The sequence below is a fragment of the Eptatretus burgeri genome, chromosome 8 (genome assembly GCF_056783735.1).
Source record: "Eptatretus burgeri isolate ZD-2024b chromosome 8, Ebu_testis_v1, whole genome shotgun sequence".
NCBI classification, from domain to species: domain Eukaryota; kingdom Metazoa; phylum Chordata; class Myxini; order Myxiniformes; family Myxinidae; genus Eptatretus; species Eptatretus burgeri.
Window position 1 is genome coordinate 34396252 of NC_140968.1, and position 24269 is coordinate 34420520.

At 47.0% G+C, this 24269-nt stretch overlaps 1 protein-coding gene across 2 annotated transcripts; it reads left to right on the forward strand.

Moving 5' to 3' along the window:
- Nucleotides 1-1049: 1049 nt before the first annotated feature.
- On the forward strand, nucleotides 1050-9853 carry LOC147021503 (uncharacterized). Of its 2 annotated transcripts, none has more exons than XM_085891479.1 (5): nucleotides 1050-1327; nucleotides 2493-2780; nucleotides 5242-5331; nucleotides 5575-5655; nucleotides 9269-9853. In XM_085891479.1, exons 1-5 carry the CDS (start codon nucleotides 1262-1264, stop codon nucleotides 9353-9355), a joined length of 612 nt encoding a protein of 203 aa, XP_085747605.1. In that variant the 5' UTR covers nucleotides 1050-1261; the 3' UTR covers nucleotides 9356-9853. The 2 variants fall into 2 exon arrangements, with proteins under 2 accessions (XP_085747605.1, XP_085747606.1); XM_085891480.1 differs by having other exon boundaries at nucleotides 5260-5331.
- The last annotated feature ends 14416 nt before the right edge of the window (nucleotides 9854-24269 follow it).

Sequence of the window (24269 nt, forward strand, 5' to 3'; positions counted from 1 at the left end):
AGATAGAACAGAAAAACGGCTATCTCAAAGCGTCGCAGCCCGAATGAATCACATTTATTCCCTCTAAACAACGGGTTTGGGGCTAACTACACATGTACTTACAGAGATATCTCACCTACGGGACCTGAATGGTGGTTTGCGAATTTCCACAACCGCAACAATATGTATGAACCCATATATATATATATATATATATATATATATATATATATATATATATATATTTTATTAATGTTCATTGTATATATGTCTGAACCCATGTATATAGATATGGCAGATATATATATATATATATATATATATATATATATATATGTATATATGCAGTAGTTCATTGGCACCCCACTAATGGTGAGTGGTAATGTCGAAACCGCACCTGGGGTAGCATGAACTGTCTGCAGCTGCTCAAGCACATTGTCTTTCCTTCCCAGACCGCATGAGGAAGCGTTGGTCGGATGTTGAAATCGATCACCTGTCCAATTAAAGGCAGACTATTTGTTGTCCAACAAATCAACAACTCGTTGTCCAAATGAACCCGAGATGTTTGTGTGAGCCTCAACTTTAGCCTGACGATTAAAACCATGACTCGCTGACACATCAACCAATGTATCCTTCATTCGATGAATACGTTTCTTCCTTCTTGTCATGTGGAAGCGACACATCTCAAGCGAGGTGCACGAGGGAACGAGACCCGAGTTCGTGACAAATTGTCCATAACACCTAGGACGCTCGTATGGGACACAACGCAAACACGTTCCACGAGGCAGAACCACGTACCACCACCGACAAGGAGCAGTCAGTGCGCACGAGTCACGTGGTTTCAGAAAGGTTGGAATACGCACGGACGTTGACGCACGCTCAAGACCCCAAGTGTACCCACCAGATGAATAGTGCGTGCGTGTGAACAAGAGGGATAGGATAATTATATAGGATGATGGGACAGGTATGGTGACAGTATGATGGGGCGGGGATGGGTGGTGGTGGTGGTGGTGGTGGGGGGGGGTGTGTGTGCGTACTCGCTAATTCCATGTCACCCTCCCCCCCCCCGGTACTAATTTGGGCCACGTGGGAACGCCCAAAGCTCGTTTAAAACTCTCTCCCGCTGTCTCACGAATTGTCAAAGCCGTTTTGTCTGCAAGCAGGTACACTCACATTGCCTTTTACTTTCTGCTTCACGAACCCATCTCATTCTGTTTGGTCTCGTCCTCTCGTCTCTCTCGCTCTGCCATTTATTTTCTCCCTTGTTCGAGTACTTGTCCCAATGAAGATACAACAACCGATGAGAGTCTTTCGCGTGATGATGTGTTTGTCTGCAGCAGCAGTGCTGGTAAGTTGAGTGTGTGTGTGTGTGTGTGTGTGTGTGTGTGTGTGTGTGTGTGTGTGTGTGTGTGTGTGTGTGTGTGTGTGTGTGTGTGTGTGTGTGTGTGTTTGTTTGTGTACATTTGAATGTATCATTCATGCACTTGTTTGTTGAAGATCAATGCGTTGGGATGTAAAGGGTTAATGGTGATTGGAGGAGGTTCGAAACTTTTACTTTCACCCCTCGATCATTTATCAGGGGTTACAGAGGCTTGCGGACAGACATTTGTACTTCAGTGACGCATTGACACCAGACTCACGTATGACAGCTGCAGAGGATATGTCCTCACCCCGCGATGAACCCGCATGTCATAAACGATCTATGACGTCACAGATGCACACACAAGCAATCAGCGAGGCGTAACAGCCGTGTTCGGTAACAATTGGTGAAATAAGGGAATGGCGGTGACCAATGACCATACCAGGAGATAGGTGGAAAGTTAAACAAGGGGTGATGCTCTAATTATTACGGACGCACATACAGGTGGAATGTTGACCTCTTAAAAATAGGATCTCAGGCTCGTTGTGGAGCGCGCATGCGCGCGCACACACACACACACACACACACACACACACACACACACACACACACACACACACACACACACACACACACACACACACACACACACACACACACACACACACACACACACACACACACACACACACACACACACACACACACCACTCTGAGTACCAGTAACGTCACAACAATGGTGCCACCCATCTCCCCATACTCAGCAGAGCATTTCCTAAAGAGGAATTTCTTCCTCCCCATGGGTACCAACCTATGGAGATGTGATTGTCCGTGAGCATGAAGCAAGGAAGCAGATGTCATGGTTGTAACTCCTTCTCACTCTTCCACCCCATGTGCTCCATCCCTGCCCCTTCCTTTCCTCTTCTCTCCTCCAAACTTATTCCCTAATATCAGCCGCACTTCGCTCACCCCTCGCTGCGTACGTCATAAATATATGACCCGTAATGCAATAGTTTGACGTACGAAGGAAGTTTTGAAGGAAAATGCCTTTCCATACAAAATGCAACCAATGGACCGAATTGATATCTGTATCATTAATATCATGTACATGATGTGGCTTTGAAGTGTGCCCTTAATGATCACGTGCGTGCAGGTTTGCGGAGCTGCATGGTTGGGCGTGGCATTCTGCCTTCTCGACCACGCCCACAAGCTTGTGGAGGTCAAACTTGAATATTGGGAAACTCTCTCTTCCTCGCTACCTTCACATCGCTCCACGATCGTCCCGACGCTTCACGGCTCTCCACCTGGACCGGCTCCGCTCACACTGTCCCCCGTGTTTGCACTGGCTTGCGCATGCGTGCTCGGGGGGCTATGGGCGGGGCTGGTGGGCGTGGCGGGATTAATAGCAGGAGGCGTGGTCAAGCGCTGGTTACTGTGCATGGTAATCTCATTTTTGATTAAGGAACTTTGATATTACACATCCCTCCCTTTATTCTGTCCTGCTGATGTCATTTTCTCATCACGTTGAAATTTCCCAAGTTGCATTTTGCGCCAATTTTCCCCTCATCTGCAGTTTTTCGCAAACGTAATCTCTCTGAGAAGGCACCAAGGGTGTTGTGGTGAACCCCCCCCCCTCCCGGCTGTTTTCGTTCTCTGTTTCGTAAACAACAACTTCCACTTAAGGCCACTTATGGGGGAGGTGGGTGGGATAATGGAGGCTGATCATTCAGCCACGGTCACAAACACACCCCTAAATGCAGAGATCTATGGATTAAAATCAGGGACTTGATCTGAACCCCGACTAAACACCCGTTGGGTAAACATCCCTACGATTGTCCTAAGACCGCTCTTCCACTCGCTGTATGTTGTCGGGAGGTCGGTGAGCAAAGCCGCCATAACGCACAGACATTGCATCGTGACAATGATGGACTCAAGGGAAACGGTGCTAATTGGGTCTTGGTCGATGAAACTTGGTGGCGTCCAGGAGGCATTGCTGAGCTATGGCTTTTGGCCACAAATCCGAGCAATCATGGAGTAGTTGAACGTGGTGCCCATAATTCCATCATCTCGACGATGGCAGGCCCGTTCGGCTCCACGAAAGCCATTGCAACGGAAAGTTTGCTCGTCGCCTTTCTGCGACATGAAGGACAGACACCTCACGGACATTATATTACGGACACTGGCTTGGTCTCATTGGCTGCTGTACACAATCGCCATTGTGAAGCCGTCGAGGATCACTTACGAGCTTTGTGACAACGTACTCTGGATATTCTATGGTACGAAATGGAGAAGTTCTTTTTTTTTTAAACCAAACATGAGTGCCACATAGTAGAGAGAAAAAGGAGAGGCCAAGTTTCACTCATTCCGTTAAACCACCTGTCTATTACCTGCGCGTGGGTCACACTCATACATACACACTTACAGGTGTGGGTTAGGGGAGGGAGCTGAGTTGAGATTATTACCCCACGCAGGTGAAGCAAACGGTGGGGTTATGCAATTATTGGTTCACTTCTATCTGTCTGTCTGTCTGTCTGTCTGTCTGCAAATACCAGTTTATGATTGAGGAACAACTCCATTTCAAATTAATATTATATTTTGAACACGAATCGGAACGTCAATCAAAAACGAACCTGTCGTTTAACCCTACTTTGTAGCCTGGTGTTGGCCCAGTGGTTAGGGTGGTGGCTTGGGATCCTAGGGTCCTGAGTTCAAGCCCCGTCGGCCGCTGAATTAATACACCAGGGGGTTGACTCAGCCTGTCATCCTTCTGAGGTCGGCGAAATGAGTACCAGTTCCAATGTGTGTACTGGTAGAGGGGCACTGCATCAGCGACAAAGTTGCGCTTCCAAGAAATGATAGCTTCCCCGGCAGCTAAGCTGCCATACAACTACCAACAAAATTGAAAATAATTCCAAAACAGGAAACGTACTGTTTTTAATGACGTCATAAAGGACACAAACAGCAGGCACGAATAACTAATGTAACGTGTTAGACTACAACGGTACTCGGTAGAGTGCATACCTCCGCCAGGTTGAACAGGTTATGTTTTGTATCCCGCAAATAGCTCTGGATTTGGACCCGAGGCAAAATTGAATCGGCTTGGTCTCGTCGCCGAACCAACTCACCCACCAAGTTTCGTCCGAATCCGTCCTCAACTTTTTGAGACATCTTGTTCATAGACAGACAGACAGACAGACACAGACAAACAAAGACTGGTGAAAACATCACCTCCGTCCACCTTCGGTGACAGACGTCACAAGAACGGCACTCAGTGGTGTAAAAGACGCTGCGTTAACAGCGGTAAACTTCCAACGTTTTTCTTTTTTTTTTCTACAACCTATAAAATGTTAATTTTATTCCAATTGAGTTATATACTTGAACACTAGAACACAAGTCGCCTTTTTGGCACTTTCAAAATCCTTCCGTTTAGGAGTACTTGGACAAAATATTATGGCATTTTATGTCACGCAACCAATCAAATTTTCCGCTCGCAGACCATGTCCATGCCCTTGTTTGGCTAGACAGCGCAGGGTAAGGTGTTCTATGAACTCTTTAGTAAAAATTGATAAAGGTAAGACTGGGGAAAAGGTTAGCTTGGCTATGGTAGCTTTCATTTCTGGGAAGCGCAGTTGTGCCGCTCATGCTGTGCCCCACCACCAGCACACTGGTACTCATTTTGCCAACCTCGGAAGGATGACGGGCTCCGTCAATCCCACCTGGTGTTAATTTAGCAGCCAACGGGGCTCTTAAACTCAGGACTCGAAGATCCTAAGTCAGCCACCCGAGCCGCTCAGCCAACACCAGGCTTTGTACGTACTAAGTAGATGGCCTCTCACACACATTTTATACTCAGTCCACGTGCATCTCGTCTGAGCCCCCCCTCCCCCACCCCATGCTAACAGGTTGGATTTTGTTCACAGTTTACTGGTGCCGCCTTGAGCACATCTGCTTGGCTCCTGCCTCTGATTTTACTGCTGCTCGGAGAGCCACAGGTAAAAGAAAATTATTAATTTCCGTTATTTCTCATTCATTAATTGTTTCAATCACGGCAGGTGGTTTAATTCATGCTCTATGTCTCGCTCGACATTAATGTCTCCTTTGCTGTTTGTAGTCCATTATCATTCAAGGTAATCTCAGCCCAGGTACACCATTGAACACACCCATAGGACACATCATAAACACCTGTTCATTTAGCAGAATAGCACTTTATCGTTATCTTGTGTTTTTGTCTGCAGGTCAAAGATGAATACGGTCTGATGCTTCAAAGACACCGTGTTTCACTTGCTGTCGTGTCCGTCGCTACAGCTGCCAGCACGGTCTGTCTCTAACTAGCTGTCTTGTGTCCTGTCCATCTAAAATTCCATGTGTTTGTCCAATACTCTCCCCCAGCCAACATGTGAGAAGGGAATGCCCCGTGACGCATTGGGTGCTGTGTTTGGTCCATTGACGACCATTGGATATTAAAACCAAAAATACAGAGGAATGAGCAGGACAGGCACAAACAATCATGATGGCTTTCCATCATTCAACAGTTGTCATTTGAGGACGGAGCTCATTTACATATATTGAGTCACTTATCTCATGGCCACGCCTCCTGTGACATAAATTATGAAAATCAACACGGTATACAATTCGAGCTGGAGGTTGAGGAATGGAAACGTCACAGGGAGTGGATGACCACGACCATCACAACAGTGGTCAAGATGTATTTTCAAACAATCTTTCGTGCGAAGGTCGTTTGTGTTTAGATTACGGTTCGACCTTTCATGGTCCCGTCTCAACTACCTGGCTCTTGATTGATGCAAGGGACCCGGGTATATGACATCCGATATATACATATATATATATATATATATATATATATATATATATATATATATATATATATATATATATATATGTATCTTCTTCTTTCGGCTCGCTCCCGTTAGGGGTCGCCACAGCGGATCAACCGTCTCCATTTCGCTCTATCCTCCACATCTTCCATTGACACTCCAACCACCCGCATGTCCGCCCTCACCGTATCAATGAACCTCTTCTTTGGCCTTCCTCTTCTCCTCCTGCCTGGCAGCTCCATCTTCAACATCCTTCAGCCAACTCTCGCCCTTTGCCAGTCATCAGAGTTCCAACTCTCACCTCCACACTTCTACCCTTCCCCCTCTCCCACTGCCTCCGGACTCGCCTTCCCCGTCTCCTTCTCCTCCTTCGCCCAGCAGCAGCACAATTTCCACTGGTACCCTGCTGACCACCGGTACCGGTGGCGGTCGTTGGTAACCCGGGCCTCGACCGATCCGGTATGGAAATTCGTTTTGTTGTCCGCATAATGATTTGGCATAGGTTTTACGCCGGATGCCCTTCCTGACGCAACCCTGGTCGCCTCTTACGACACACAGGGATGTTGTTGTTCGTCTTTCGGCTGCTCCCGTTAGGGGTCGCCCCAGCGGATCATCCGTTATGAACCGCATACTGACTTGGCACAGGTTTTACGCCGGATTCCCTTCCTGACGCAACCCTGGTCACCTCTTACGACACAGGGATAAGGATTGGGTTTCACCATGATTCCGGGCTGCCCTACACCCTCTCATAGCGCGGCCCAGTGCAGGGCTCCCGTCCTCAAGCGATCCTCCAACCCAAGCCTCCGAGTAGCCGGATTACAGGCGCACTCCACTACGCCCGGTTACGACGACACACAGGGATATGGTACACATATTCTAACCGGGGCATACACCGGGCCCAGTACAACTGGTACTCATTTCGCCGACTTCGGAAGGATAGCAGGCTGAGTCAACCCCCTGGTGTTTTTGACTTGGTTTTTATATATACATATATATATATATATATATATATATATATATATATATATATATATATATATATATACATATACATATACATATATACACACATACATATATTAATTCAGTGTCCCAACAGCGCTTGAACTCAGGACCTTTTGGGTCCCAAGCCACTGCCCTAACCACTGCGCCAACACCAGGCTTATATATATATATTGTTGTGGTTACCAGATTCGCAAACCACCATTCAGGTCCCTTAGGTGAGGTATCTCGGTAAGTGCATGTGTAGTTAGGCCCAAACCCGTTGTCTAGTGGGAATACATGTCATTTATACGTGCTGCGACTCTTCAGGATAGCCGTTTTTCTTTTACTATCTTTATTTTGGACCAACCGCCATGATCACAACCACAACATCAACCACCGACCACAACCACCGCTTCACCACAACCGCCACGACCTTCACGCACACCTCACAACCGTAGCATCGCCACCGTTCTTGCCCCGCTGTGGGTACCGGTGTTGGACTCATGCAGAACGCGCGTCGAACAGCGTGTACAAAATCACGGATTTTGTGCTTCAAAAACGGATCAAAAACGACACACGCCCACTTTTTGCCGTCCAATCGGTGAGCGAGGGGCGAATTGGCCCCGCCCCCAGGGCGATCGATATATGCAAATTTGTGGATCAAAAAGCCTTCACGCCCACTTTTTCTCGGGCCAATGGGGAGCGAGGTGAAAGGTCAAAGGGAGGGGGTCAAAGGCGAAGTTACGGGGGGATAAAAGGACGGTGTTCGTCAGTCAGAACGAGTCAGAAGAGGAAGAGTCGCAAACGAGAACGAAAGAAGTCTGGAGCCCGAAGCCTGCAGTGGCTGGAGAAGCTGAAGAGAGTCGGACGAGGGGGTGCTCGCGTCGGTGCCAGGAGCTGCACGCCCGAGGGAGGCCGGCAGCGCGACCTGGCCGAGGTGGAGACGCACACCAGGGATAATAAAGATCCTCTATACCCTGAGCATCAGCAACCCCCTCCTGTTTCCCCCCGCGCTGAGATAGTGCGACCAAGGGGGCCCCGTTCCCACCCCCTGCCAGGCACTGTCCACGAGGCCCGCGGGTTGCGGGGCCATCGCCGCTCCGCGTCTCATCACCAGACGGGTAGGCCCGACCCGGTCTCGGCCTCAGGCCTACCTCATTCTTGGGGGATTTCTTTTCCTTGGTTTTGGGTATGTGTTGTCGGCGCCGTCTGTGAAGTAGAATTGTATAAGTGTTGCCGTGTGCTCGGTAGTCGGTATTAGCTCTGCACTGTGTTTTCACTTTTATGTTTGCTTTTTGTGTAAATGGAATTGTGTTTTCTTTTTTTGTGTGCATTTGGTGGAATTGTATTTGTGTGCTTTCCGTTCGTCGCGAATAAATGTGCTTTATTGTTGAACTGTTCTCCCGCTTCGCTTCGTCTTTTCCTCCATTGAATCCCCATCTTGCTTCACGTAAAGGGTTGGTAGTGGGCTGAATACGCCCGATAATTAATCGAACCGTCGAGGTCGACGATAACACCGCTCGGTTATTCTGATAGTACGGAACGGGTCGCTTAAGTGGCCCGTGTCCGAAGTCGACCTGCGGCGAGGTGCGATCGCCCGGTCTACCCTCCGCGTGGGTACTTAGGTAGTTCGAATTTGGCGAGCAACCCTATCCCACGCGGGGGCTGATTGGCTCGATCGCGGTGAGACCGAAAGGTCCACCCGTGACTGGTTCCCGGCGTTAGTCCGAGAGGGTCACGACTGGATTGTCCGTCCGGTGGGCGACGTGCCGCGATTCGAGTTACGTGGCCGTCGCACGCCGGCGGGCGCGAAATCCGCAACAATATATATGACATCCGGGGAGCGGAGAGGAAATTGTTAAACGTCGTGAAATGTTATTGAATGCCGCGAAACAAACATTGAAATGCAACATTAAGCCGGCTATCTTAAGCACAGTTTCCTGCAAAATTTTGATCAATATGCTCGTATTCTGTGCAATAAAACCTTGTCAGAAAAATAATCTCTCCCCGCTTCTCTCATCCCCTACCCCTGCTGCCCTCCCTCTCCTCTGACCCCTACTACCGCCCTCTCCTCCCCTATCCCTGATGCCCCCTTCTCTCACCCTCACAGATCTTCTCTGCTGTTACTTCTCTCTTTTTGCTGAAACGACTGGGGAAAGGAAAGACCGAAGAACACGAAGCTTTGCTAAGAGCGTGATCGATTCATTATTATTTTTATTCAATCACATTGTATGTATGGGTTTCACTCATTCCAACACATTCACTCACAATCATTCATTCTTTGATCATTTGTATTTCAGTTAAAAAGACAAAACAAAGAAACCCCCCAAAAATGAACAAAAGTCCCCTCCTTTTTCATGATGCATTCATTGTCCTTTATTATTAATTTGTTATTGCATTCATTCCACGTTCACTTTTCAAATTATGGGTCATTCATCGATGATTGAATGCAATTTTCTTGATTTATTCTCAAGTGTTGCGCACTCATTCTGGTTTACTTTTCACACCACCAAACACTTATTCATGTCTTTATTTTGTGACTTTTAATCGATCAATATTTGTTGCACTGTGTTAATGAGTTTTAACTCATCGTCTCACTTCATAACTATCGAGACACGAAACGCGGAGTTTACGATGTATTAAAATCATGGTTTTTATTTGTTAAATACACTTCAAAATAAACTTTTTAATTTTACATCTTTGTGAATTGTGTCTTCGTAATGATTTATACCATTTTAATCACTTTTATTTTCTTGATTGATTACGAAGATTAAGGAGTAAAGTCTATGAGGATGATCAGTGCTTGTTCAACTAGGGAGTTTATAGAACACCTTAACCCATGCAGGCTTGAGAGAAAGTGCACATGGGAAGGATCTTTTCAACTCTTCCTTTTGTGTTTCTGTGCACGACCTATATCAGCCCCAGTGTGGACCACTCCTTGGCTTTTTTCACAAGATCTTGGCTATTCATTGTTCACCTTGGCGTCTTGGTTTTCTATAGGTTTTCTTGGCGTATAGGTTTTCCATTATCATCGCTTTTCCGAAACCTTGTGAATTCTTGGCTTTTTTTCATTGGCTCACCTTGACATTTATGAAAATGAGGAGTGGTCACACTGATCAGCCCTGTTGGTGAACTTTGAATAACATTTGCAATCGCAACCATACAAACAGAACAGTCCGTAGCTGAACCTTCTGCCAACTCTTCTCGGAGAAACTGACGATTTCGGAACAATATTTGAGGAAACAGTTCACATAAGCGAGCAGATCTTTTGGACGAAGTCGGCTCTGTGGTTACATTGCTAGGTGCCGCCATTTTTATCTTAAGCTCGCTGTTACTCTGAACTCAGAGCGGGAGGAAAATTTGCTTGGTTGAAAACTCGAAATGGCATTTTCTCCAAATACTACGATACTATAGGTTTTTGGAAGTCTAAACAAGGTGATTTGTGTTCTGCAGTGTTTAAATGTATAATTCAATTGGAATAAAATTAGTTTTAAAGGCTGCAAAAACAAACAACAAACAAGTTTAAACGGAAGTTTACCGCCATCGATGAACTGCCTTTTACACCACCTTATTTAACACGTTAAATTAGTCTTTCGTGCTTGTTGTTTGTGTCCTTTATGACGTCCTTAAAAACAAAGTTTCCTGTTTTGGATGATTTTTCGATTAATTTTTGACTGTTACACAGATACCGACAGATTTAACCAATTGATTTACCCTGCTGTGTGCATGCGTGCGGATTTTGAGACATCGTACAAGTTTGCCAAATTATAATAACTGGAAGCACCCGCCCCCTTTGGGAACATTGGCAAGTCGTCTTTCGGGGGGGGGAGAGGGGATATTTTTCTTCTTTGTGGCCATGACCTGACCGTGGGTACAACCAACACATATGCAAGTTTTGGTGGAGATCAGGCCAGCGCTGTTTTTTTTCCGATTATTTTCAGATATATATACATACATACATAGAATTAATTGTCTTATTCAATACAGGAGGATAATATGAGATCTCTTCCAAGGAACTTCGACACAGGAGAAGGCCATGACGTCAATCAAAGCCTGCATTATTATTAATACCAACCTATGGTTGGTTGTCCGTACTCACTCCTTTTTGAAGGCTGAGCATCAAGCAAGGAAGCAGCACGTACCATTTTAAAAGTCCTTTATATGACTCGACTGGGGTTTGAACCACCACCTTCCCAGACTCAGAACCGATGCTCCCACCATCACACAACCGAGTCTGGTTAAATTCAGAGTGAAAGTACCAGCACTGCTAAACTGCAGCCTATTCCTGTTGTGGTGTTCAAAATATGGAATTCCAATGAAATTCAGTTCCTCGATCATAGACTGACTGATGCACAGACAGGGGGAGCCCATTGTGTGGGGTAAAAACGATACAGATGAGCATTTATATATCATTTCATCCCTGAAAGTTTTATTAGTGAATTACAGCATCGCATTTGGAACGTTTGGGATTTCATAGCTATATGAAGACAAGTTACCAAACTTTAATTTTCCGAGCATGTTATTGTCATTCAACAGTGTGTGGCAATGTGAACACCGAACCACACGGTAATGGGTGATTTAAAAACATTTAAATAAAATGTTGCACCATACAGTTTCTCCATAATTATTTTGAGCTACTAGGATGGGTTGACGTTTGCACACTCCCCTCTGAGCTGTCAAGCTTGGGTTTGAATCCCGACCGAAGTATAAACCGTCATCCACGTGTTTTCCATGGAGGACGAGACCTCAAATTGTGCACCGTCCCTCAGATGGTCGTGATGCTGCGATATCTGCAAGCCAACAGTGACGATTGGTGACCCGCGAAGATCCCATGGTGATTTTCGAGGATAGGAGGAGAGTTATTTCCAACACGCTGAAAAAAAGAAGAAAAAGAAAAACTGCCCTGAGTGACTGCTGGAAAGGCAACGGCAAACGACCCACCATAAGGTGGATGGTTTGGGAAGGGTTATGGTGAATGGTTTGGTAAGGGTTATGGTGGGTGGTTTGATAATGGTTATATTGGGTGGTTTGATAATGGTTATATTGGGTGGTTTGATAATGGTTATATTGGGTGGTTTGATAATGGTTATATTGGGTGGGTTGATAATGGTTATATTGGGTGGATTGATAAGGGTTATGGTGGGTGGTTTGATGAAGGTTATGTTGGGTGGTTTGATGAAGGTTCTGGTGGGTGGTTTGATGAAGGTTATGTTGGGTGGTTTGATGAAGGTCATGGTGGGTGGTTTGATGAAGGTCATGCTGTGTGGTTTGATGAAGGTTATGTTGGGTGGTTTGATGAAGGTTATGGTGGGTGGTTTGATGAAGGTTATGTTGGGTGGTTTGATGAAGGTTATGTTGGGTGGTTTGATGAAGGTTATGGGGGGTGGTTTGATGGATGAAGGTTATGTTGGTTTGATGGTGGGTGGTTTGATGAAGGTTATGTTGTGGGTGGTTTGATGAAGGTTATGGTGGGTGGTTTGATGAAGGGTTATGGTGGGTGGTTTGATGAAGGTTATGTTGGGTGGTTTGATGAAGGTTATGGTGGGTGGTTTGATGAAGGTTATGTTGGGTGGTTTGATGAAGGTTATGTTGGGTGGTTTGATGAAGGGTTATGTTGGGTGGTTTGATGAAGGTTATGGTGGGTGGTTTGATGAAGGGTTATGGTGGGTGGTTTGATGAAGGTTATGGTGGGTGGTTTGATGAAAGGTTATGTTGGGTGGTTTGATGAAGGTTATGTTGGGTGGTTTGATGAAGGGTTATGGTGGGTCGTTTGATGAAGGTTATGGTGGGTGGTTTGATGAAGGTTATGTTGGGTGGTTTGATGAAGGTTATGTTGGGTGGTTTGATGAAGGTTATGTTGGGTGGTTTGATGAAGGTCATGGTGGGTGGTTTGATGAAGGTTATGTTGGGTGGTTTGATGAAGGTTATGGTGGGTGGTTTGATGAAGGTTATGGTGGGTGGTTTGATGAAGGATTATGGTGGGTGGTTTGATGAAGGTTATGGTGGGTGGTTTGATGAAGGTTATGGTGGGTGGTTTGTTGAAGGTTATGTTGGGTGGGTTGATGTAGGTTATGTTGGGTGGATTGTTGAAGGGATATGGTGGGAGGTTTGATGAAGGTTATGTTGGGTGGTTTGATGAAGGTTATGTTGGGTGGTTTGATGAAGGTCATGGTGGGTGGTTTGATGAAGGTTATGTTGGGTGGTTTGATGAAGGTTATGTTGGGTGGTTTGATGAAGGTTATGTTGGGTGGTTTGATGAAGGTCATGGTGGGTGGTTTGATGAAGGTTATGTTGGGTGGTTTGATGAAGGTTATGGTGGGTGGTTTGATGAAGGTTATGGTGGGTGGTTTGATGAAAGTTATGGCGGGTGGTTTGATGAAGGTTATGGTGGGTGGTTTGATGAAGGGTTATGTTGGGTGGTTTGATGAAGGGTTATGTTGGGTGGTTTGATGAAGGGTTATGGTGGGTGGTTTGATGAAGGGTTATGTTGGGTGGTTTGATGAAGGGTTATGGTGGGTGGTTTGATGAAGGTTATGTTGGGTGGTTTGATGAAGGTTATGTTGGGTGGTTTGATGAAGGTCATGGTGGGTGGTTTGATGAAGGTTATGTTGGGTGGTCTGATGAAGGTTATGTTGGGTGGTTTGATGAAGGTCATGTTGGGTGGTTTGATGAAGGTCATGGTGGGTGGTTTGATGAAGGGTTATGTTGGGTGGTTTGATGAAGGTTATGGTGGGTGGTTTGATGAAGGTTATGGTGGGTGGTTTGATATGAAGGTTATGGTGGGTGGTTTGATGAAGGGTTATGTTGGGTGGTTTGATGGAGTTATCGGAGGTGGTTTGATGAAGGGTTATGTTGGACATGGTGGGTGGTTTGGTGAAGGTATGGTGGGTGGTGTGATGAAGGTTATGGTGGGTGGTTTGATGTGGAGGAGTATGGTGGGTGGTTTGATGAAGGTTATGGTGGGTGGTGTCAAAAAAATATCGTTGGTTTGATGAAGGTTATGGTGGGTGGTTATGTTGGGTGGTTTGATGAAGGTTATGTTGGGTGGGTTTGATGAAGGTTATGTTGGGTTATGTTGGGTGGTGTGATGAAGAGGTTATGTTGGGTGGTTTGATGTTTGTCATGAAGGGTGGTATGTTGGGTGGTGTGATGAAGAGGTTATGGTGGGTGAAGGGGTTTGTTGGGTGGTTTGATGAAGGGTTATGGTGGGTGGTTTGATGAAGGGTTATGGTGGGTGGTTTTGATGAAGGGTTATGGTGGGTGGTTTGATGAGGTTATGTTGGGTGGTTTGATGAAGGGTTATGGTGGGTGGTTTTGATGAGAAGGTTATGTTGGGTGGTTTGATGAAAGGTTATGTTGGGTGGTGTTGGGTGGTTTGATGAAGGTCATGGTGGGTGGTTTGATGAAGGTTATGTTGGGTGGTTTGATGAAGGTTATTTGGGTGGAGTGGTTTGATGAAGGTTATATGTGGGTGGTTTGGGAGTTGCTGTTGGGTGGTTTGATGAAGGTCATGGGTGGGTGGTTTGATGAAGGTCATGTTGGTGGTTTGATGAAGGATGGTATGGTGGGTGGTTTGATGAAGGTTATGGTGGGTGGTTTGATAGAAGGTTATGGTGGGTGGTTTGATGAAGGTTTTGATAGTTATGGTGGGTGGTTTGATGAAGGATTTATGGTGGGTGGTTTGATGAAGGTTATGGTGGGTGGTTTGATGAAGGTTATAGGTGGGTGGTTTGATGAAGGTTATGGTGGGTGGTGTGATGAAGGGTTATGTTGGGTGGTTTGATGAAGGGTTATGCGTTGGGTAGTTTGATGAAGGTTATGTTGGGTGGTTTGATGAAGGTTGTGTTGGGTGGTTTGATGAAGGTTATGTTGGGTGGTTTGATGAAAGGGTTACCATGCTCTTGGGTGGTTTGATGAAGGTTATGTTGGGTGGTTTGATGAAGGTTATGTTGGGTGGTTTGATGAAGGGTTATGGTGGGTGGTTTGATGAAGGGTTATGTTGGGTGGTGTGATGAAGGGTTATGTTGGGTGGTTTGATGAAGGGTTATGTTGGGTGGTTTGATGAAGGGTTATGGTGGGTGGTTTGATGAAGGTTATGGTGGGTGGTGTGAAGAAGGGTTATGTTGGGTGGTTTGATGAAGGGGTATGGTGGGTGGTTTGATGAAGGTTATGTTGGGTGGTTTGATGAAGGATATGTTGGGTGGTTTGATGAAGGTCATGGTGGGTGGTTTGATGAAGGTTATGTTGGGTGGTTTGATGAAGGTTATGTTGGGTGGTTTGATGAAGGCTATGTTGAGTGGTGTGATGAAGGGCATGGTGGGGGGGTTGATGAAGGTTATGTTGGGTGGTTTGATGAAGGTTATGGTGGGTGGTTTGATGAAGGATTATGGTGGGTGGTTTGATGAAGGATTATGGTGGGTGGTTTGATGAAGGTTATGGTGGGTGGTTTGATGAAGGATTATGGTGGGTGGTTTGATGAAGGTTATGTTGGGTGGTTTGATGAAGGTTATGGTGGGTGGTTTGATGAAAGGTTATGGTGGGTGGTTTGATGAAGGTTATGGTGGGTGGTTTGATGAAGGTTATGGTGGGTGGTTTGATGAAGGTTATGGTGGGTGGTTTGATGAAGGTTATGGTGGGTGGTTTGATGAACGGTTATGTTGGGTGGTTTGATGAAGGGTTATGTTGGGTGGTTTGATGAAGGGTTATGTTGGGTGGTTTGATGAAGGGTTATGTTGGGTGGTTTGATGAACGGTTATGTTGGGTGGTTTGATGAAGGGTTATGTTGGGTGGTTTGATGAAGGGTTATGTTGGGTGGTTTGATGAAGGTTATGGTGGGTGGTTTGATGAAGGTTATGGTGGGTGGTTTGATGAAGGTTATGGTGGGTGGTTTGATGAAGGTTATGGTGGGTGGTTTGATGAAGGGTTATGGTGGGTGGCGGTTTGATGAAGGGTTATGGTGGAGTGGTTTGATGAAGGGTTATGTTGGGTGGTTTGATGAAGGGTTATGTTGGGTGGTTTGATGAGGGTTATGTTGGGTGGTTTGATGAAGGTTATGGTGGGTGGTTTGATGAAGGGTTATGGTGGGTGGTTTGATGAAGGGTTATGGTGGGTGGTTTGATGAAGGGTTATGTTGGGTGGTTTGATGAAGGGTTATGGTGGGTGGTTTGGTAAGGGATAACGCTTATCACATCACATCGAGATTGCTTTCTCTTTCCAAAGCAACCAGAATAACATTTGCCAAGAGACTGCTTCGATCGGCAGCACCGACGTTCTGTCGAGTACAATACATGATGGCGTTGCTCATCATCATCATCACCTCCTTCTTTTTAGTTCGTGTGCAGCACAAGTCTGCGGGGTAGCATCATTGGCTGAGGGCACGGGTGTGCCGCTGATGCAATTCCCTTTGCTGGTTTCGGCAGGAATTTGTTCGGGTGCCGGTAATAGCTCACCGACTCTTCACGAAGGACACGGTGCGATCTTTAATGTCCAATAACTGACCAACCAACACCGAAAGATGGAACACTCGTTTGACGTCCTTTCGCGGGACAGCACACACATTGATGAATCACACTGCCCGTAACCAGGTCGGGATTTCAACCCAGGCTCGACAGCTTCCAAACAGAGTTGAGTGTGCGTCCTTCCGGGCCATCCTGTCAGCATGATCATCATTCTCGAAAGTTCCACTCAGCCGACCGTTTATATTTGTGACGTTCATTTCCCACTTCATTGCAAGGGTTTTTTGTTGGAACTTTCATGCAATGATCGAACTCTCAACTGCACTTTTTGTCTGCAATCGGACGTGAATGATTAAACCACGTGTCCATGAGGAACCCATTTCAATGGATCAGACACTCACTCAATTAGTGACCGTTAGATAAGATTATTTACTGAAACTGCCGCTCGATACGATCTTTATTGGTTTTCACAACTGTGGTCACAACTTGCGACGCAGAAAAAAACAAACCCGGACAATAGATAGTCAGCAGAGGCCTACAGGACTAATGTATTAGGCCCACCAGAAAACCAAGATGGCGGCCATATAATTTGTCTTCCTGCCATGGTGGGTGGAGTCAAACGACATGTGGGTGTGGTCCGGCACCGGTCTGACCAATGGGTGCACATTTCAAATATCGAACAAGAACAACAGCAGCAGCAAAAACATCCTCCTGAGAATAGGTGGACAAGCAGTTGGTTCAAGAACCCCCTCCCCTCCCACTTACCTCCTCCCAAACCCCCTCCTCTCTTCACCACTCCTCCTCGCTCTCACCCCCTCCTGGAGTGTATAGCGAGGTTTGGTGAGGAATCGCTTTGCTCTCCTCTCCCCCCCCCCGCCCCTCTCTCTTTATACTCCCGTCAGGGAGGCGAAGGGTTGTATTTTCTCATATGGTAATGATGGTGTCTGTCTCTGCTGAAACATGGAAATGCACTTCCGAGAGAAAAAAACAACAAGATTAAGTAAAAGTTGTTTCAAATTAATGTAAACCTTCGTGGAAATTAAAAAAAATTTCAATCACAAAGAAAATAGAAAATTGAACCCAGGCAGTGTATAAGCAAAAGGCCGCTGCCTCCATTGCTCCCGAATACCTTTTTTTTTGCTGTTAAGAAATATACAACTTCCCATTTTAAGCTCTCAACCAGCACAAGAATAAAAGGCTTCTTTTTTTACTTTAAAAAAAAAATCTTCCACCCGTCGCTTCGCTGATGGGGTTACGAAAGGGGAGGGGGAGGGAAAAAAGCTGGGGGAAAAGGAAGAGAAGGTTGGGGGAGAGTGAAGACATGGGGGGGAATGGAGCTAGGATGGGTGAAGGAGCGAGGATGGGTGGGGGATGGGAAGACAGTGTGAGGTGAGAGGAAGGGAAGTCAGACGTGCGGTGGACCGTTAATTACGATTCATACTGTTTCATCAAAATGATTCTGCAGAGAATAACAGTGAAGGTGGAAACAAAATAATGTCTGAAATCCATTTTATACCGGACATTCGATAAATACCGCCTCGAGACAAACACCATCAGATGCGTCCGGAGCCAAGCCCTCCAGACACAAACACTGTTCGGACGCATCCTAAGAAAAACCCACATCCAGACGTAAGCATGGCCCGGATGCATCTGGAGGCAAGTACGGCCCGGACGCGTCTGGAGGGAAACACCGCCTGCAGGCAAGCACCGCCTGGAGGCAAACACTGCCCGGACGCGTCCTTAGGCAAGCATCGCCCGGACACGTCATTAGGCAAGCATCACCCGGAGGCAAGCATCTCCCAGAAGCGTCCGGAGGCAAACACCGCCCGGACACAAACACCACCCGGACACGCCCGGAGGCAAACACCGCCCGGACGCAAATACCGCCTGGACGCCCCTGGAGGCAAACACCGCCGGACACGTCCTGAGGCAAGCACCACCCCGACGTGTCCTTAGGCAAGCACCGGCTGGACACGTCCTGTGGCAAGCACCACCCGGACGTGTCCTTAGGCAAGCACCACCTGGACGCATCTTTCGGCAAACACATCTTGGTTTTGAATGCTCCCGCTCCAAGTCTCAAAGTGTGTGTGCGTGTGCGTGTGTGTGTGTGTGTGTGTGTGTGTGTGTGTGTGTGTGTGTGTGTGTGTGTGTGTGTGTGTGTGTGTGTGTGTGTGTGTGTGTGTGTGTGTGTGTGTGTGTGTGTGTGTGTGTGTGAGTTGTTCTGGTTGCCTGCTATCTCCACATATAGGTTGGGTTCATCAGGAGGTGAAACAGAGACCGACCAAGTGTGTGTGTGTGTGTGTGTGTGTGTGTGTGTGTGTGTGTGTGTGTGTGTGTGTGTGTGTGTGTGTGTGTGTGTGTGTGTGTGTGTGTGTGTGTGCGCATCGTTGATTGGTATCTCCACCTGTGGGTTTCAGAACGTGGAATAGTCCTCCCAGGGCAGGCTTCAACCTTCAACCTTCATTTCAGTCAAGGGTCATGATGGACCAAGCTGTGAAGTTTTTCTGTTCTCAAAATTTTGCGCCGAGGCCTCTCTTTAGGATCGTCGCTGAGCCCTGGAGAGCTTACAACTGTAGTTCATTTGTAATAATATATCCAGGGATTGTTTCGAGCTCACCTGTAAAGTAGTTCTGAGGAGCTTATGGGATGGTGCGTCGTCCGTCCATCCGTCTGTCCACAAATACTTGCAACTTCTCAGAAACTAAACATTCAACTTCAATGAAATTTGACCCCAACCTTCATCACCCGTGATGGCATAAAAACGGTCTACCAAAGGAGTTTATGGGGAGTGGATGGGAGTTGTCCCACCAAAGAGATCTTTGCTTTCTCAGAAACGATACTGTTGCAGTTCTACAAAACCGCATGCCTCTCGGGCAATGGCACCCAACATACAGTGACCCCCAGGCAGATATTTCGTTAGTCTTCGTGCAGTTAGACCTTCCCCTTGTGTCTAGTGGGTTAACGGGACAAAGTGCGTTGTGTGGGTCTTCTAGTTAGGTCTATTAACTATCTCAATCTCCTATTCTGATTTCTACTCCAACCCTTTCCTATTTGCCAGGGTACAAATCAAGCAAGCAAGCACACACACCAATCAATATGCGATGGAATATTAAGCACACTACGATGCTTCCCGTGGCTTGGAATCATCAAAAGCCACGACTACATGATACCGCACATATATCGTGCACCATTATTTAATTCAAATCTGTGTGCCAATTTACAACCGGCATCTCACCTTGCTTCTCACCATTTCGAACACAAAAGCCTCCCGCAAACGGGAAAAATATTCCCACACCTCCTCGTACGTCTGCATTGCTACAATTCGCCACTATACAAGGTGCTGCACGACTCAGACTGTCCTCGGATAGCGGGGCCGAGCAACCGACGTTAATAGCTCGACCGCATCTCGCAGGGGATGTCCCAGGTGGACACGCAGAGATGATACGACCCTCCTCCACAGTCGCCAGACCACGGCAAGACAGGGACGGCGAGGAGGGGTCATGGGAAGGGCGATCCAGGAGTTTGGTACGGGGCCCGGGTGTGCATTTTGGTTCATGAAAGGGGGCCCATGGGTGGCGGGGAAAGTCCGTTGCTGTTCAGCATTCAGACTGCACTCAGAGCACGTTCAGGGCCAGGGTGCAGGCTCAAAGAGCATGCCCTGTGTTGGGTCGGGAGCTCTGGGTCATGTCGAACCGGATGGGCGACTGAGACAGTTTCCGGACACGGAGCCTGGCAGGGCGTGGCTATGGCTGCTGCGGTCCAATAGAGGAGCAGGATTCGGGTCACAGCGCGTCACCCCACCCTTCGCCCGGGGATTATAAAAGGCAGAGCGTGGAGCTGTCCCACCTCCGCTCCCTTTTCTTCTCTGCTCCTCTCGGCTCTTCATCATTTCTGCCCTTCGCTGGATCTTCACTCGCTGTTGGTGTGCGATTGCGAGGACGTGCTTCTTCTTGAGGACCAGTGCGGAGCACACCTTGCCACAAGCCCTGGCAAGCCAGAGATAACACGCCACATCTCGAGGTGGAAGCGCTCAGCTGGAGCGTCCGACAGAGGTACATGCTACAAAAACCTATGCATGGCTCGGTTAAGGATCTTTCGCCTCATGCATCTTCTCTTCTCTTTTTCTCTACCCACTCCTCTATCCCGTCTCCTTTGGATGCACAAAAGAGCATCATTACTGACTCGCAAACCCATGTTCCTCTGGCACGACACCACACCTCTCACTCCCACACCTTAGACACCACCAGTATTCCTCCCTCCTCCCTTCCCCAAGCGCACTGGATTGCGTTGGTCCGTTGACCGCACCAGGTATTGGAGGCCATTTATCCTCATCTGCTTTGTCTCTCTCTGGGCTATATCTAATCTTCCTTGGGTGTGTGTGTGTGAGTTGGCACCTGTTCTAGTTTAAGGTAAGATTGTAGAAGTTATAATCAGATAAATCTGTTTTGTAAGATTGTTTGCCTTTTGTCACACCCCACAAATTCATTGCTTTCCTTGCTGTACATACAAATAAACCCAATTCGCTGTGCCACATACCTTTCCTCACCATTGTAAATAAATGCTTGTATGGAAATGTTCCCAGCTCGTTTTCGCCTTTTCCTCCATTGGTCCAGCATGGTTCGTACACTAGTCTAGCTAGGGCAATATACCCCAATGATGTTTTCTCGCTGGTACATTGGCAGTTACGCTCGGCTGCATCTGATCTGGCAAGGTGATCCGGTTTGAGCAAGTGTGTACCGAGGGCGTGTCCCCCGGTAATTAAACCACGTGACCTTTAGGTAAACGGTATCATATGGAGGGCCCTAAGTCACGTGGTCGAGTTATTGGCGTTCACGTTCGATTAGCGACCCGCCCCGTCACAAAGTTATTTATGTGGAACGGCCTGCGATTCCGGAGAATCTTGTGAGAACCCGAGGTAGCTCACCCTCTCGTGGTCTTCTCGCCCTGACCCCGGTTCCACAACAATCCACACAATTCCAATGAAACTTGACCACCCGTGATGAACCAAAGTTTGTTCACGACATTAAAAAAATTGGGGTCTAAGGGGTTCTAATGTGGGGATTCCCCCCAAAATGTATTTGCTTTCTTTTCTGAAGCCACACACACAATTTCGATGAAACATGACCACAACCTTTATCACCCATGATGTACCAAGGTTTGTTCATGGCATTAAAAAAAAACATCCACAGGAATTTACTTTCTTCTCTATTATATATTTTGTGGGTCATCCATGCCTACCAGTGGTTGCCTGGTTATCTTATCCAGCCACTACCAGGTGAGCACCTAGGGGTATTTCCCCATGTTTAATATCTCTGTTCAGTTCTTTGTCATCATTCCTGTTGGTCCAGCCATCAAGGGTACAACATTGGCGTTCTTCAGCTTCCAGGATATTCTCACTTCATTCTTGAGGTCTTGGTGTTTGGTCATTTTCTTTATTTCTGCATTGTTTTGTCCAAAAATCACTGGAATTAACATTTCAATCAGAAATGCCTTTTCTCTCTTTTTTTTTTGTACCCAAGGATGATATCTTGTCGCAACGCTTTGTTTTTTATGTTCATGCTCAATGGGAACATCAGGTCGTTTGTGAACAGTAGGTGCTTCTATGTTTTCAGTGATTACTTTTGGTTCATGGTCCCACAAATTGTCTGGAGCTGGGATATCAAAGTTTTTGCAGATGGGCCAGGGGATTACTTTACAAATTGGGTTGTGTCATTGTGTTGACAGCTGTTCTGACCTGAGTTTTAAAAAATTTATTTGTGTCAGGTCATTAAGCATAACATATCGTTCTCTTTGCTCACGCCACCTCCACCCCTCACCTTTCTATTTTTTTCCATTCCCTCTCTCTCACCCCTCCATCCTGTGGTGTATAGCTACATTTTGTGAGGCATAGCTCTCCCCACCTCCCCCCTTTCCTAGCTTCCCCTCCCTCCTCTCACCCCCCCCTTAACACCCCGTCAGCGAAGTGATGGGTTGTATTTGCGAGTAGAATATATTGTTACGGTTTTGGGGGGAAGGTAATGGAGAAATTTAATAGGAAAGTTAGGATTGAATCGAGTTGTTTGGTTTGTGGACATGTAGGAGACATCTCGATGTAATTAAGTAGGAAGACTGTGAGCTTAAGTGTTACATGTCACCATAAGGGAGTGGGGGGGGGGGTGCGGTGTTAATTAGATAGAGATTAAGAATAAGTTTGCACAGTATATAATTGCCCCCCTATGACTTTTCCCTCTGTCTTTGTTTGACAAACCAAGGAAGAATTACATTTTTATAACATGACCAAGTAGGAAGAAGCCCCGCCTCCGTGATGGCTGGCGGCCATGCCCCCCCCGAGGCTGATGATTGATAGGCGTGACGTCAGAAGCTAGCCAAACGTGTTGAGCCGGCAGAAGCCTCACTTTCTCAGGTTTCGTGCGAGCAAGTCACGCCCCGTAGGTGGAACGGTGGTTCGGTGTGATGTCAGACAGAGTTCAGAGATCGGGAGGAATGCACAAGGTCGCTGTGAGGAAGGCAGTTGCAGTCATCATATGAACGTGGTGAGGACGGAGGATCTCGCTTTGCTCTCCGCTTGGCACAACAAAATGGCTTTCCTTCGATGCATGGAGAAGGAGAAGAAGAAGAAGAAGAAGGTGCGATTCTTGTATTCGTGCTGAGGCGATTTGGCCCACATGGTGAAGTGAGATGCTGGCCAGACTCTTGGCTGGTCTTATGAGACAGGCTCCGATTCCCCGTGTATGTCACCGAAGGGAACGGCGCTATTCTGCAGAGTGCCACGTATCAGCACGCGTGATCAACGCACGAAGCAGCTGCACGGGGTCTCTGAGCCTTGGTGTTGAATACCGCTCACAAATTGCCTGACGAACGTTCCCGCTGCGAGAGAGCGGCTTGGCACCATTTTGCACGCATCCACACGCACAAATAGAAGCTCCCCGATTCCAATTTCCACAAAGACCATCTCTGGGCCAAGCTAAGTACCAGAATAAAGGAAGGGTTTTCTTTTATTTTGTTTCCCCTTGTTTGTATTTAAGTTTGCGTGTCGAGGTGCCTCGACTTAGAGTTTAATTAACCTCATGTATATTTAATTATTACATTTATATATCCCCTTGTAAATATTCCAATTGTCATTAAATCCCGTGTTCATTTTAAGTTGCCGTGTCTGTGTATTTGTCGTGGGGTTCGAGAATAAACCCCCATGCTATGCTTCCCTGCGCTTCCGTCCCTTTGCAATTGCATCCCACGCCCTCCCGCACGCATTATAATCTCCGAGGATCAACATGTTTGCCTCCGATGAAGGAAGAACCGCTCGGCTATCCGGGCTGGTGGTGTTGACCATGGGGGGGGGGGTGGTGGGGGTAACCTGGACTGCCAACACCGCGACGACATACATGTATATAAAAAATAAAAAAATGACCGTTTTTACAGCCATTTTTCCCTGCTGTGCAGGGGTTTGGCTTTTTCTTGAGGCAATGTTTTATGGCCGGATGCCCTTCCTGACGCCAACCCTGGTCGCCTCTTACGACACACAGGGATATGGTACACCTATTCTAACCGGGGCATACACCGGGACCAGTACACTGGTACTCACTTCGCCGACCTCAGATGGATGACAGGCTGAGTCAACCCCCTGGTGTTAATTCAGCAGCCAACGGGGCTTGAACT

Excerpts from the sequence above, each read along its gene's own strand:
- LOC147021503 (XM_085891479.1), top strand. The coding sequence starts at position 1,262 with ATGAAGATACAACAACCGATGAGAGTCTTTCGCGTGATGATGTGTTTG. Across the intron at positions 1,328-2,492 it reads TGTCTGCAGCAGCAGTGCTG|GTTTGCGGAGCTGCATGGTT; the intron begins GTAAGTTGAGTG and ends ACGTGCGTGCAG. Across the intron at positions 5,332-5,574 it reads TGCTGCTCGGAGAGCCACAG|GTCAAAGATGAATACGGTCT; the intron begins GTAAAAGAAAAT and ends TTTTGTCTGCAG.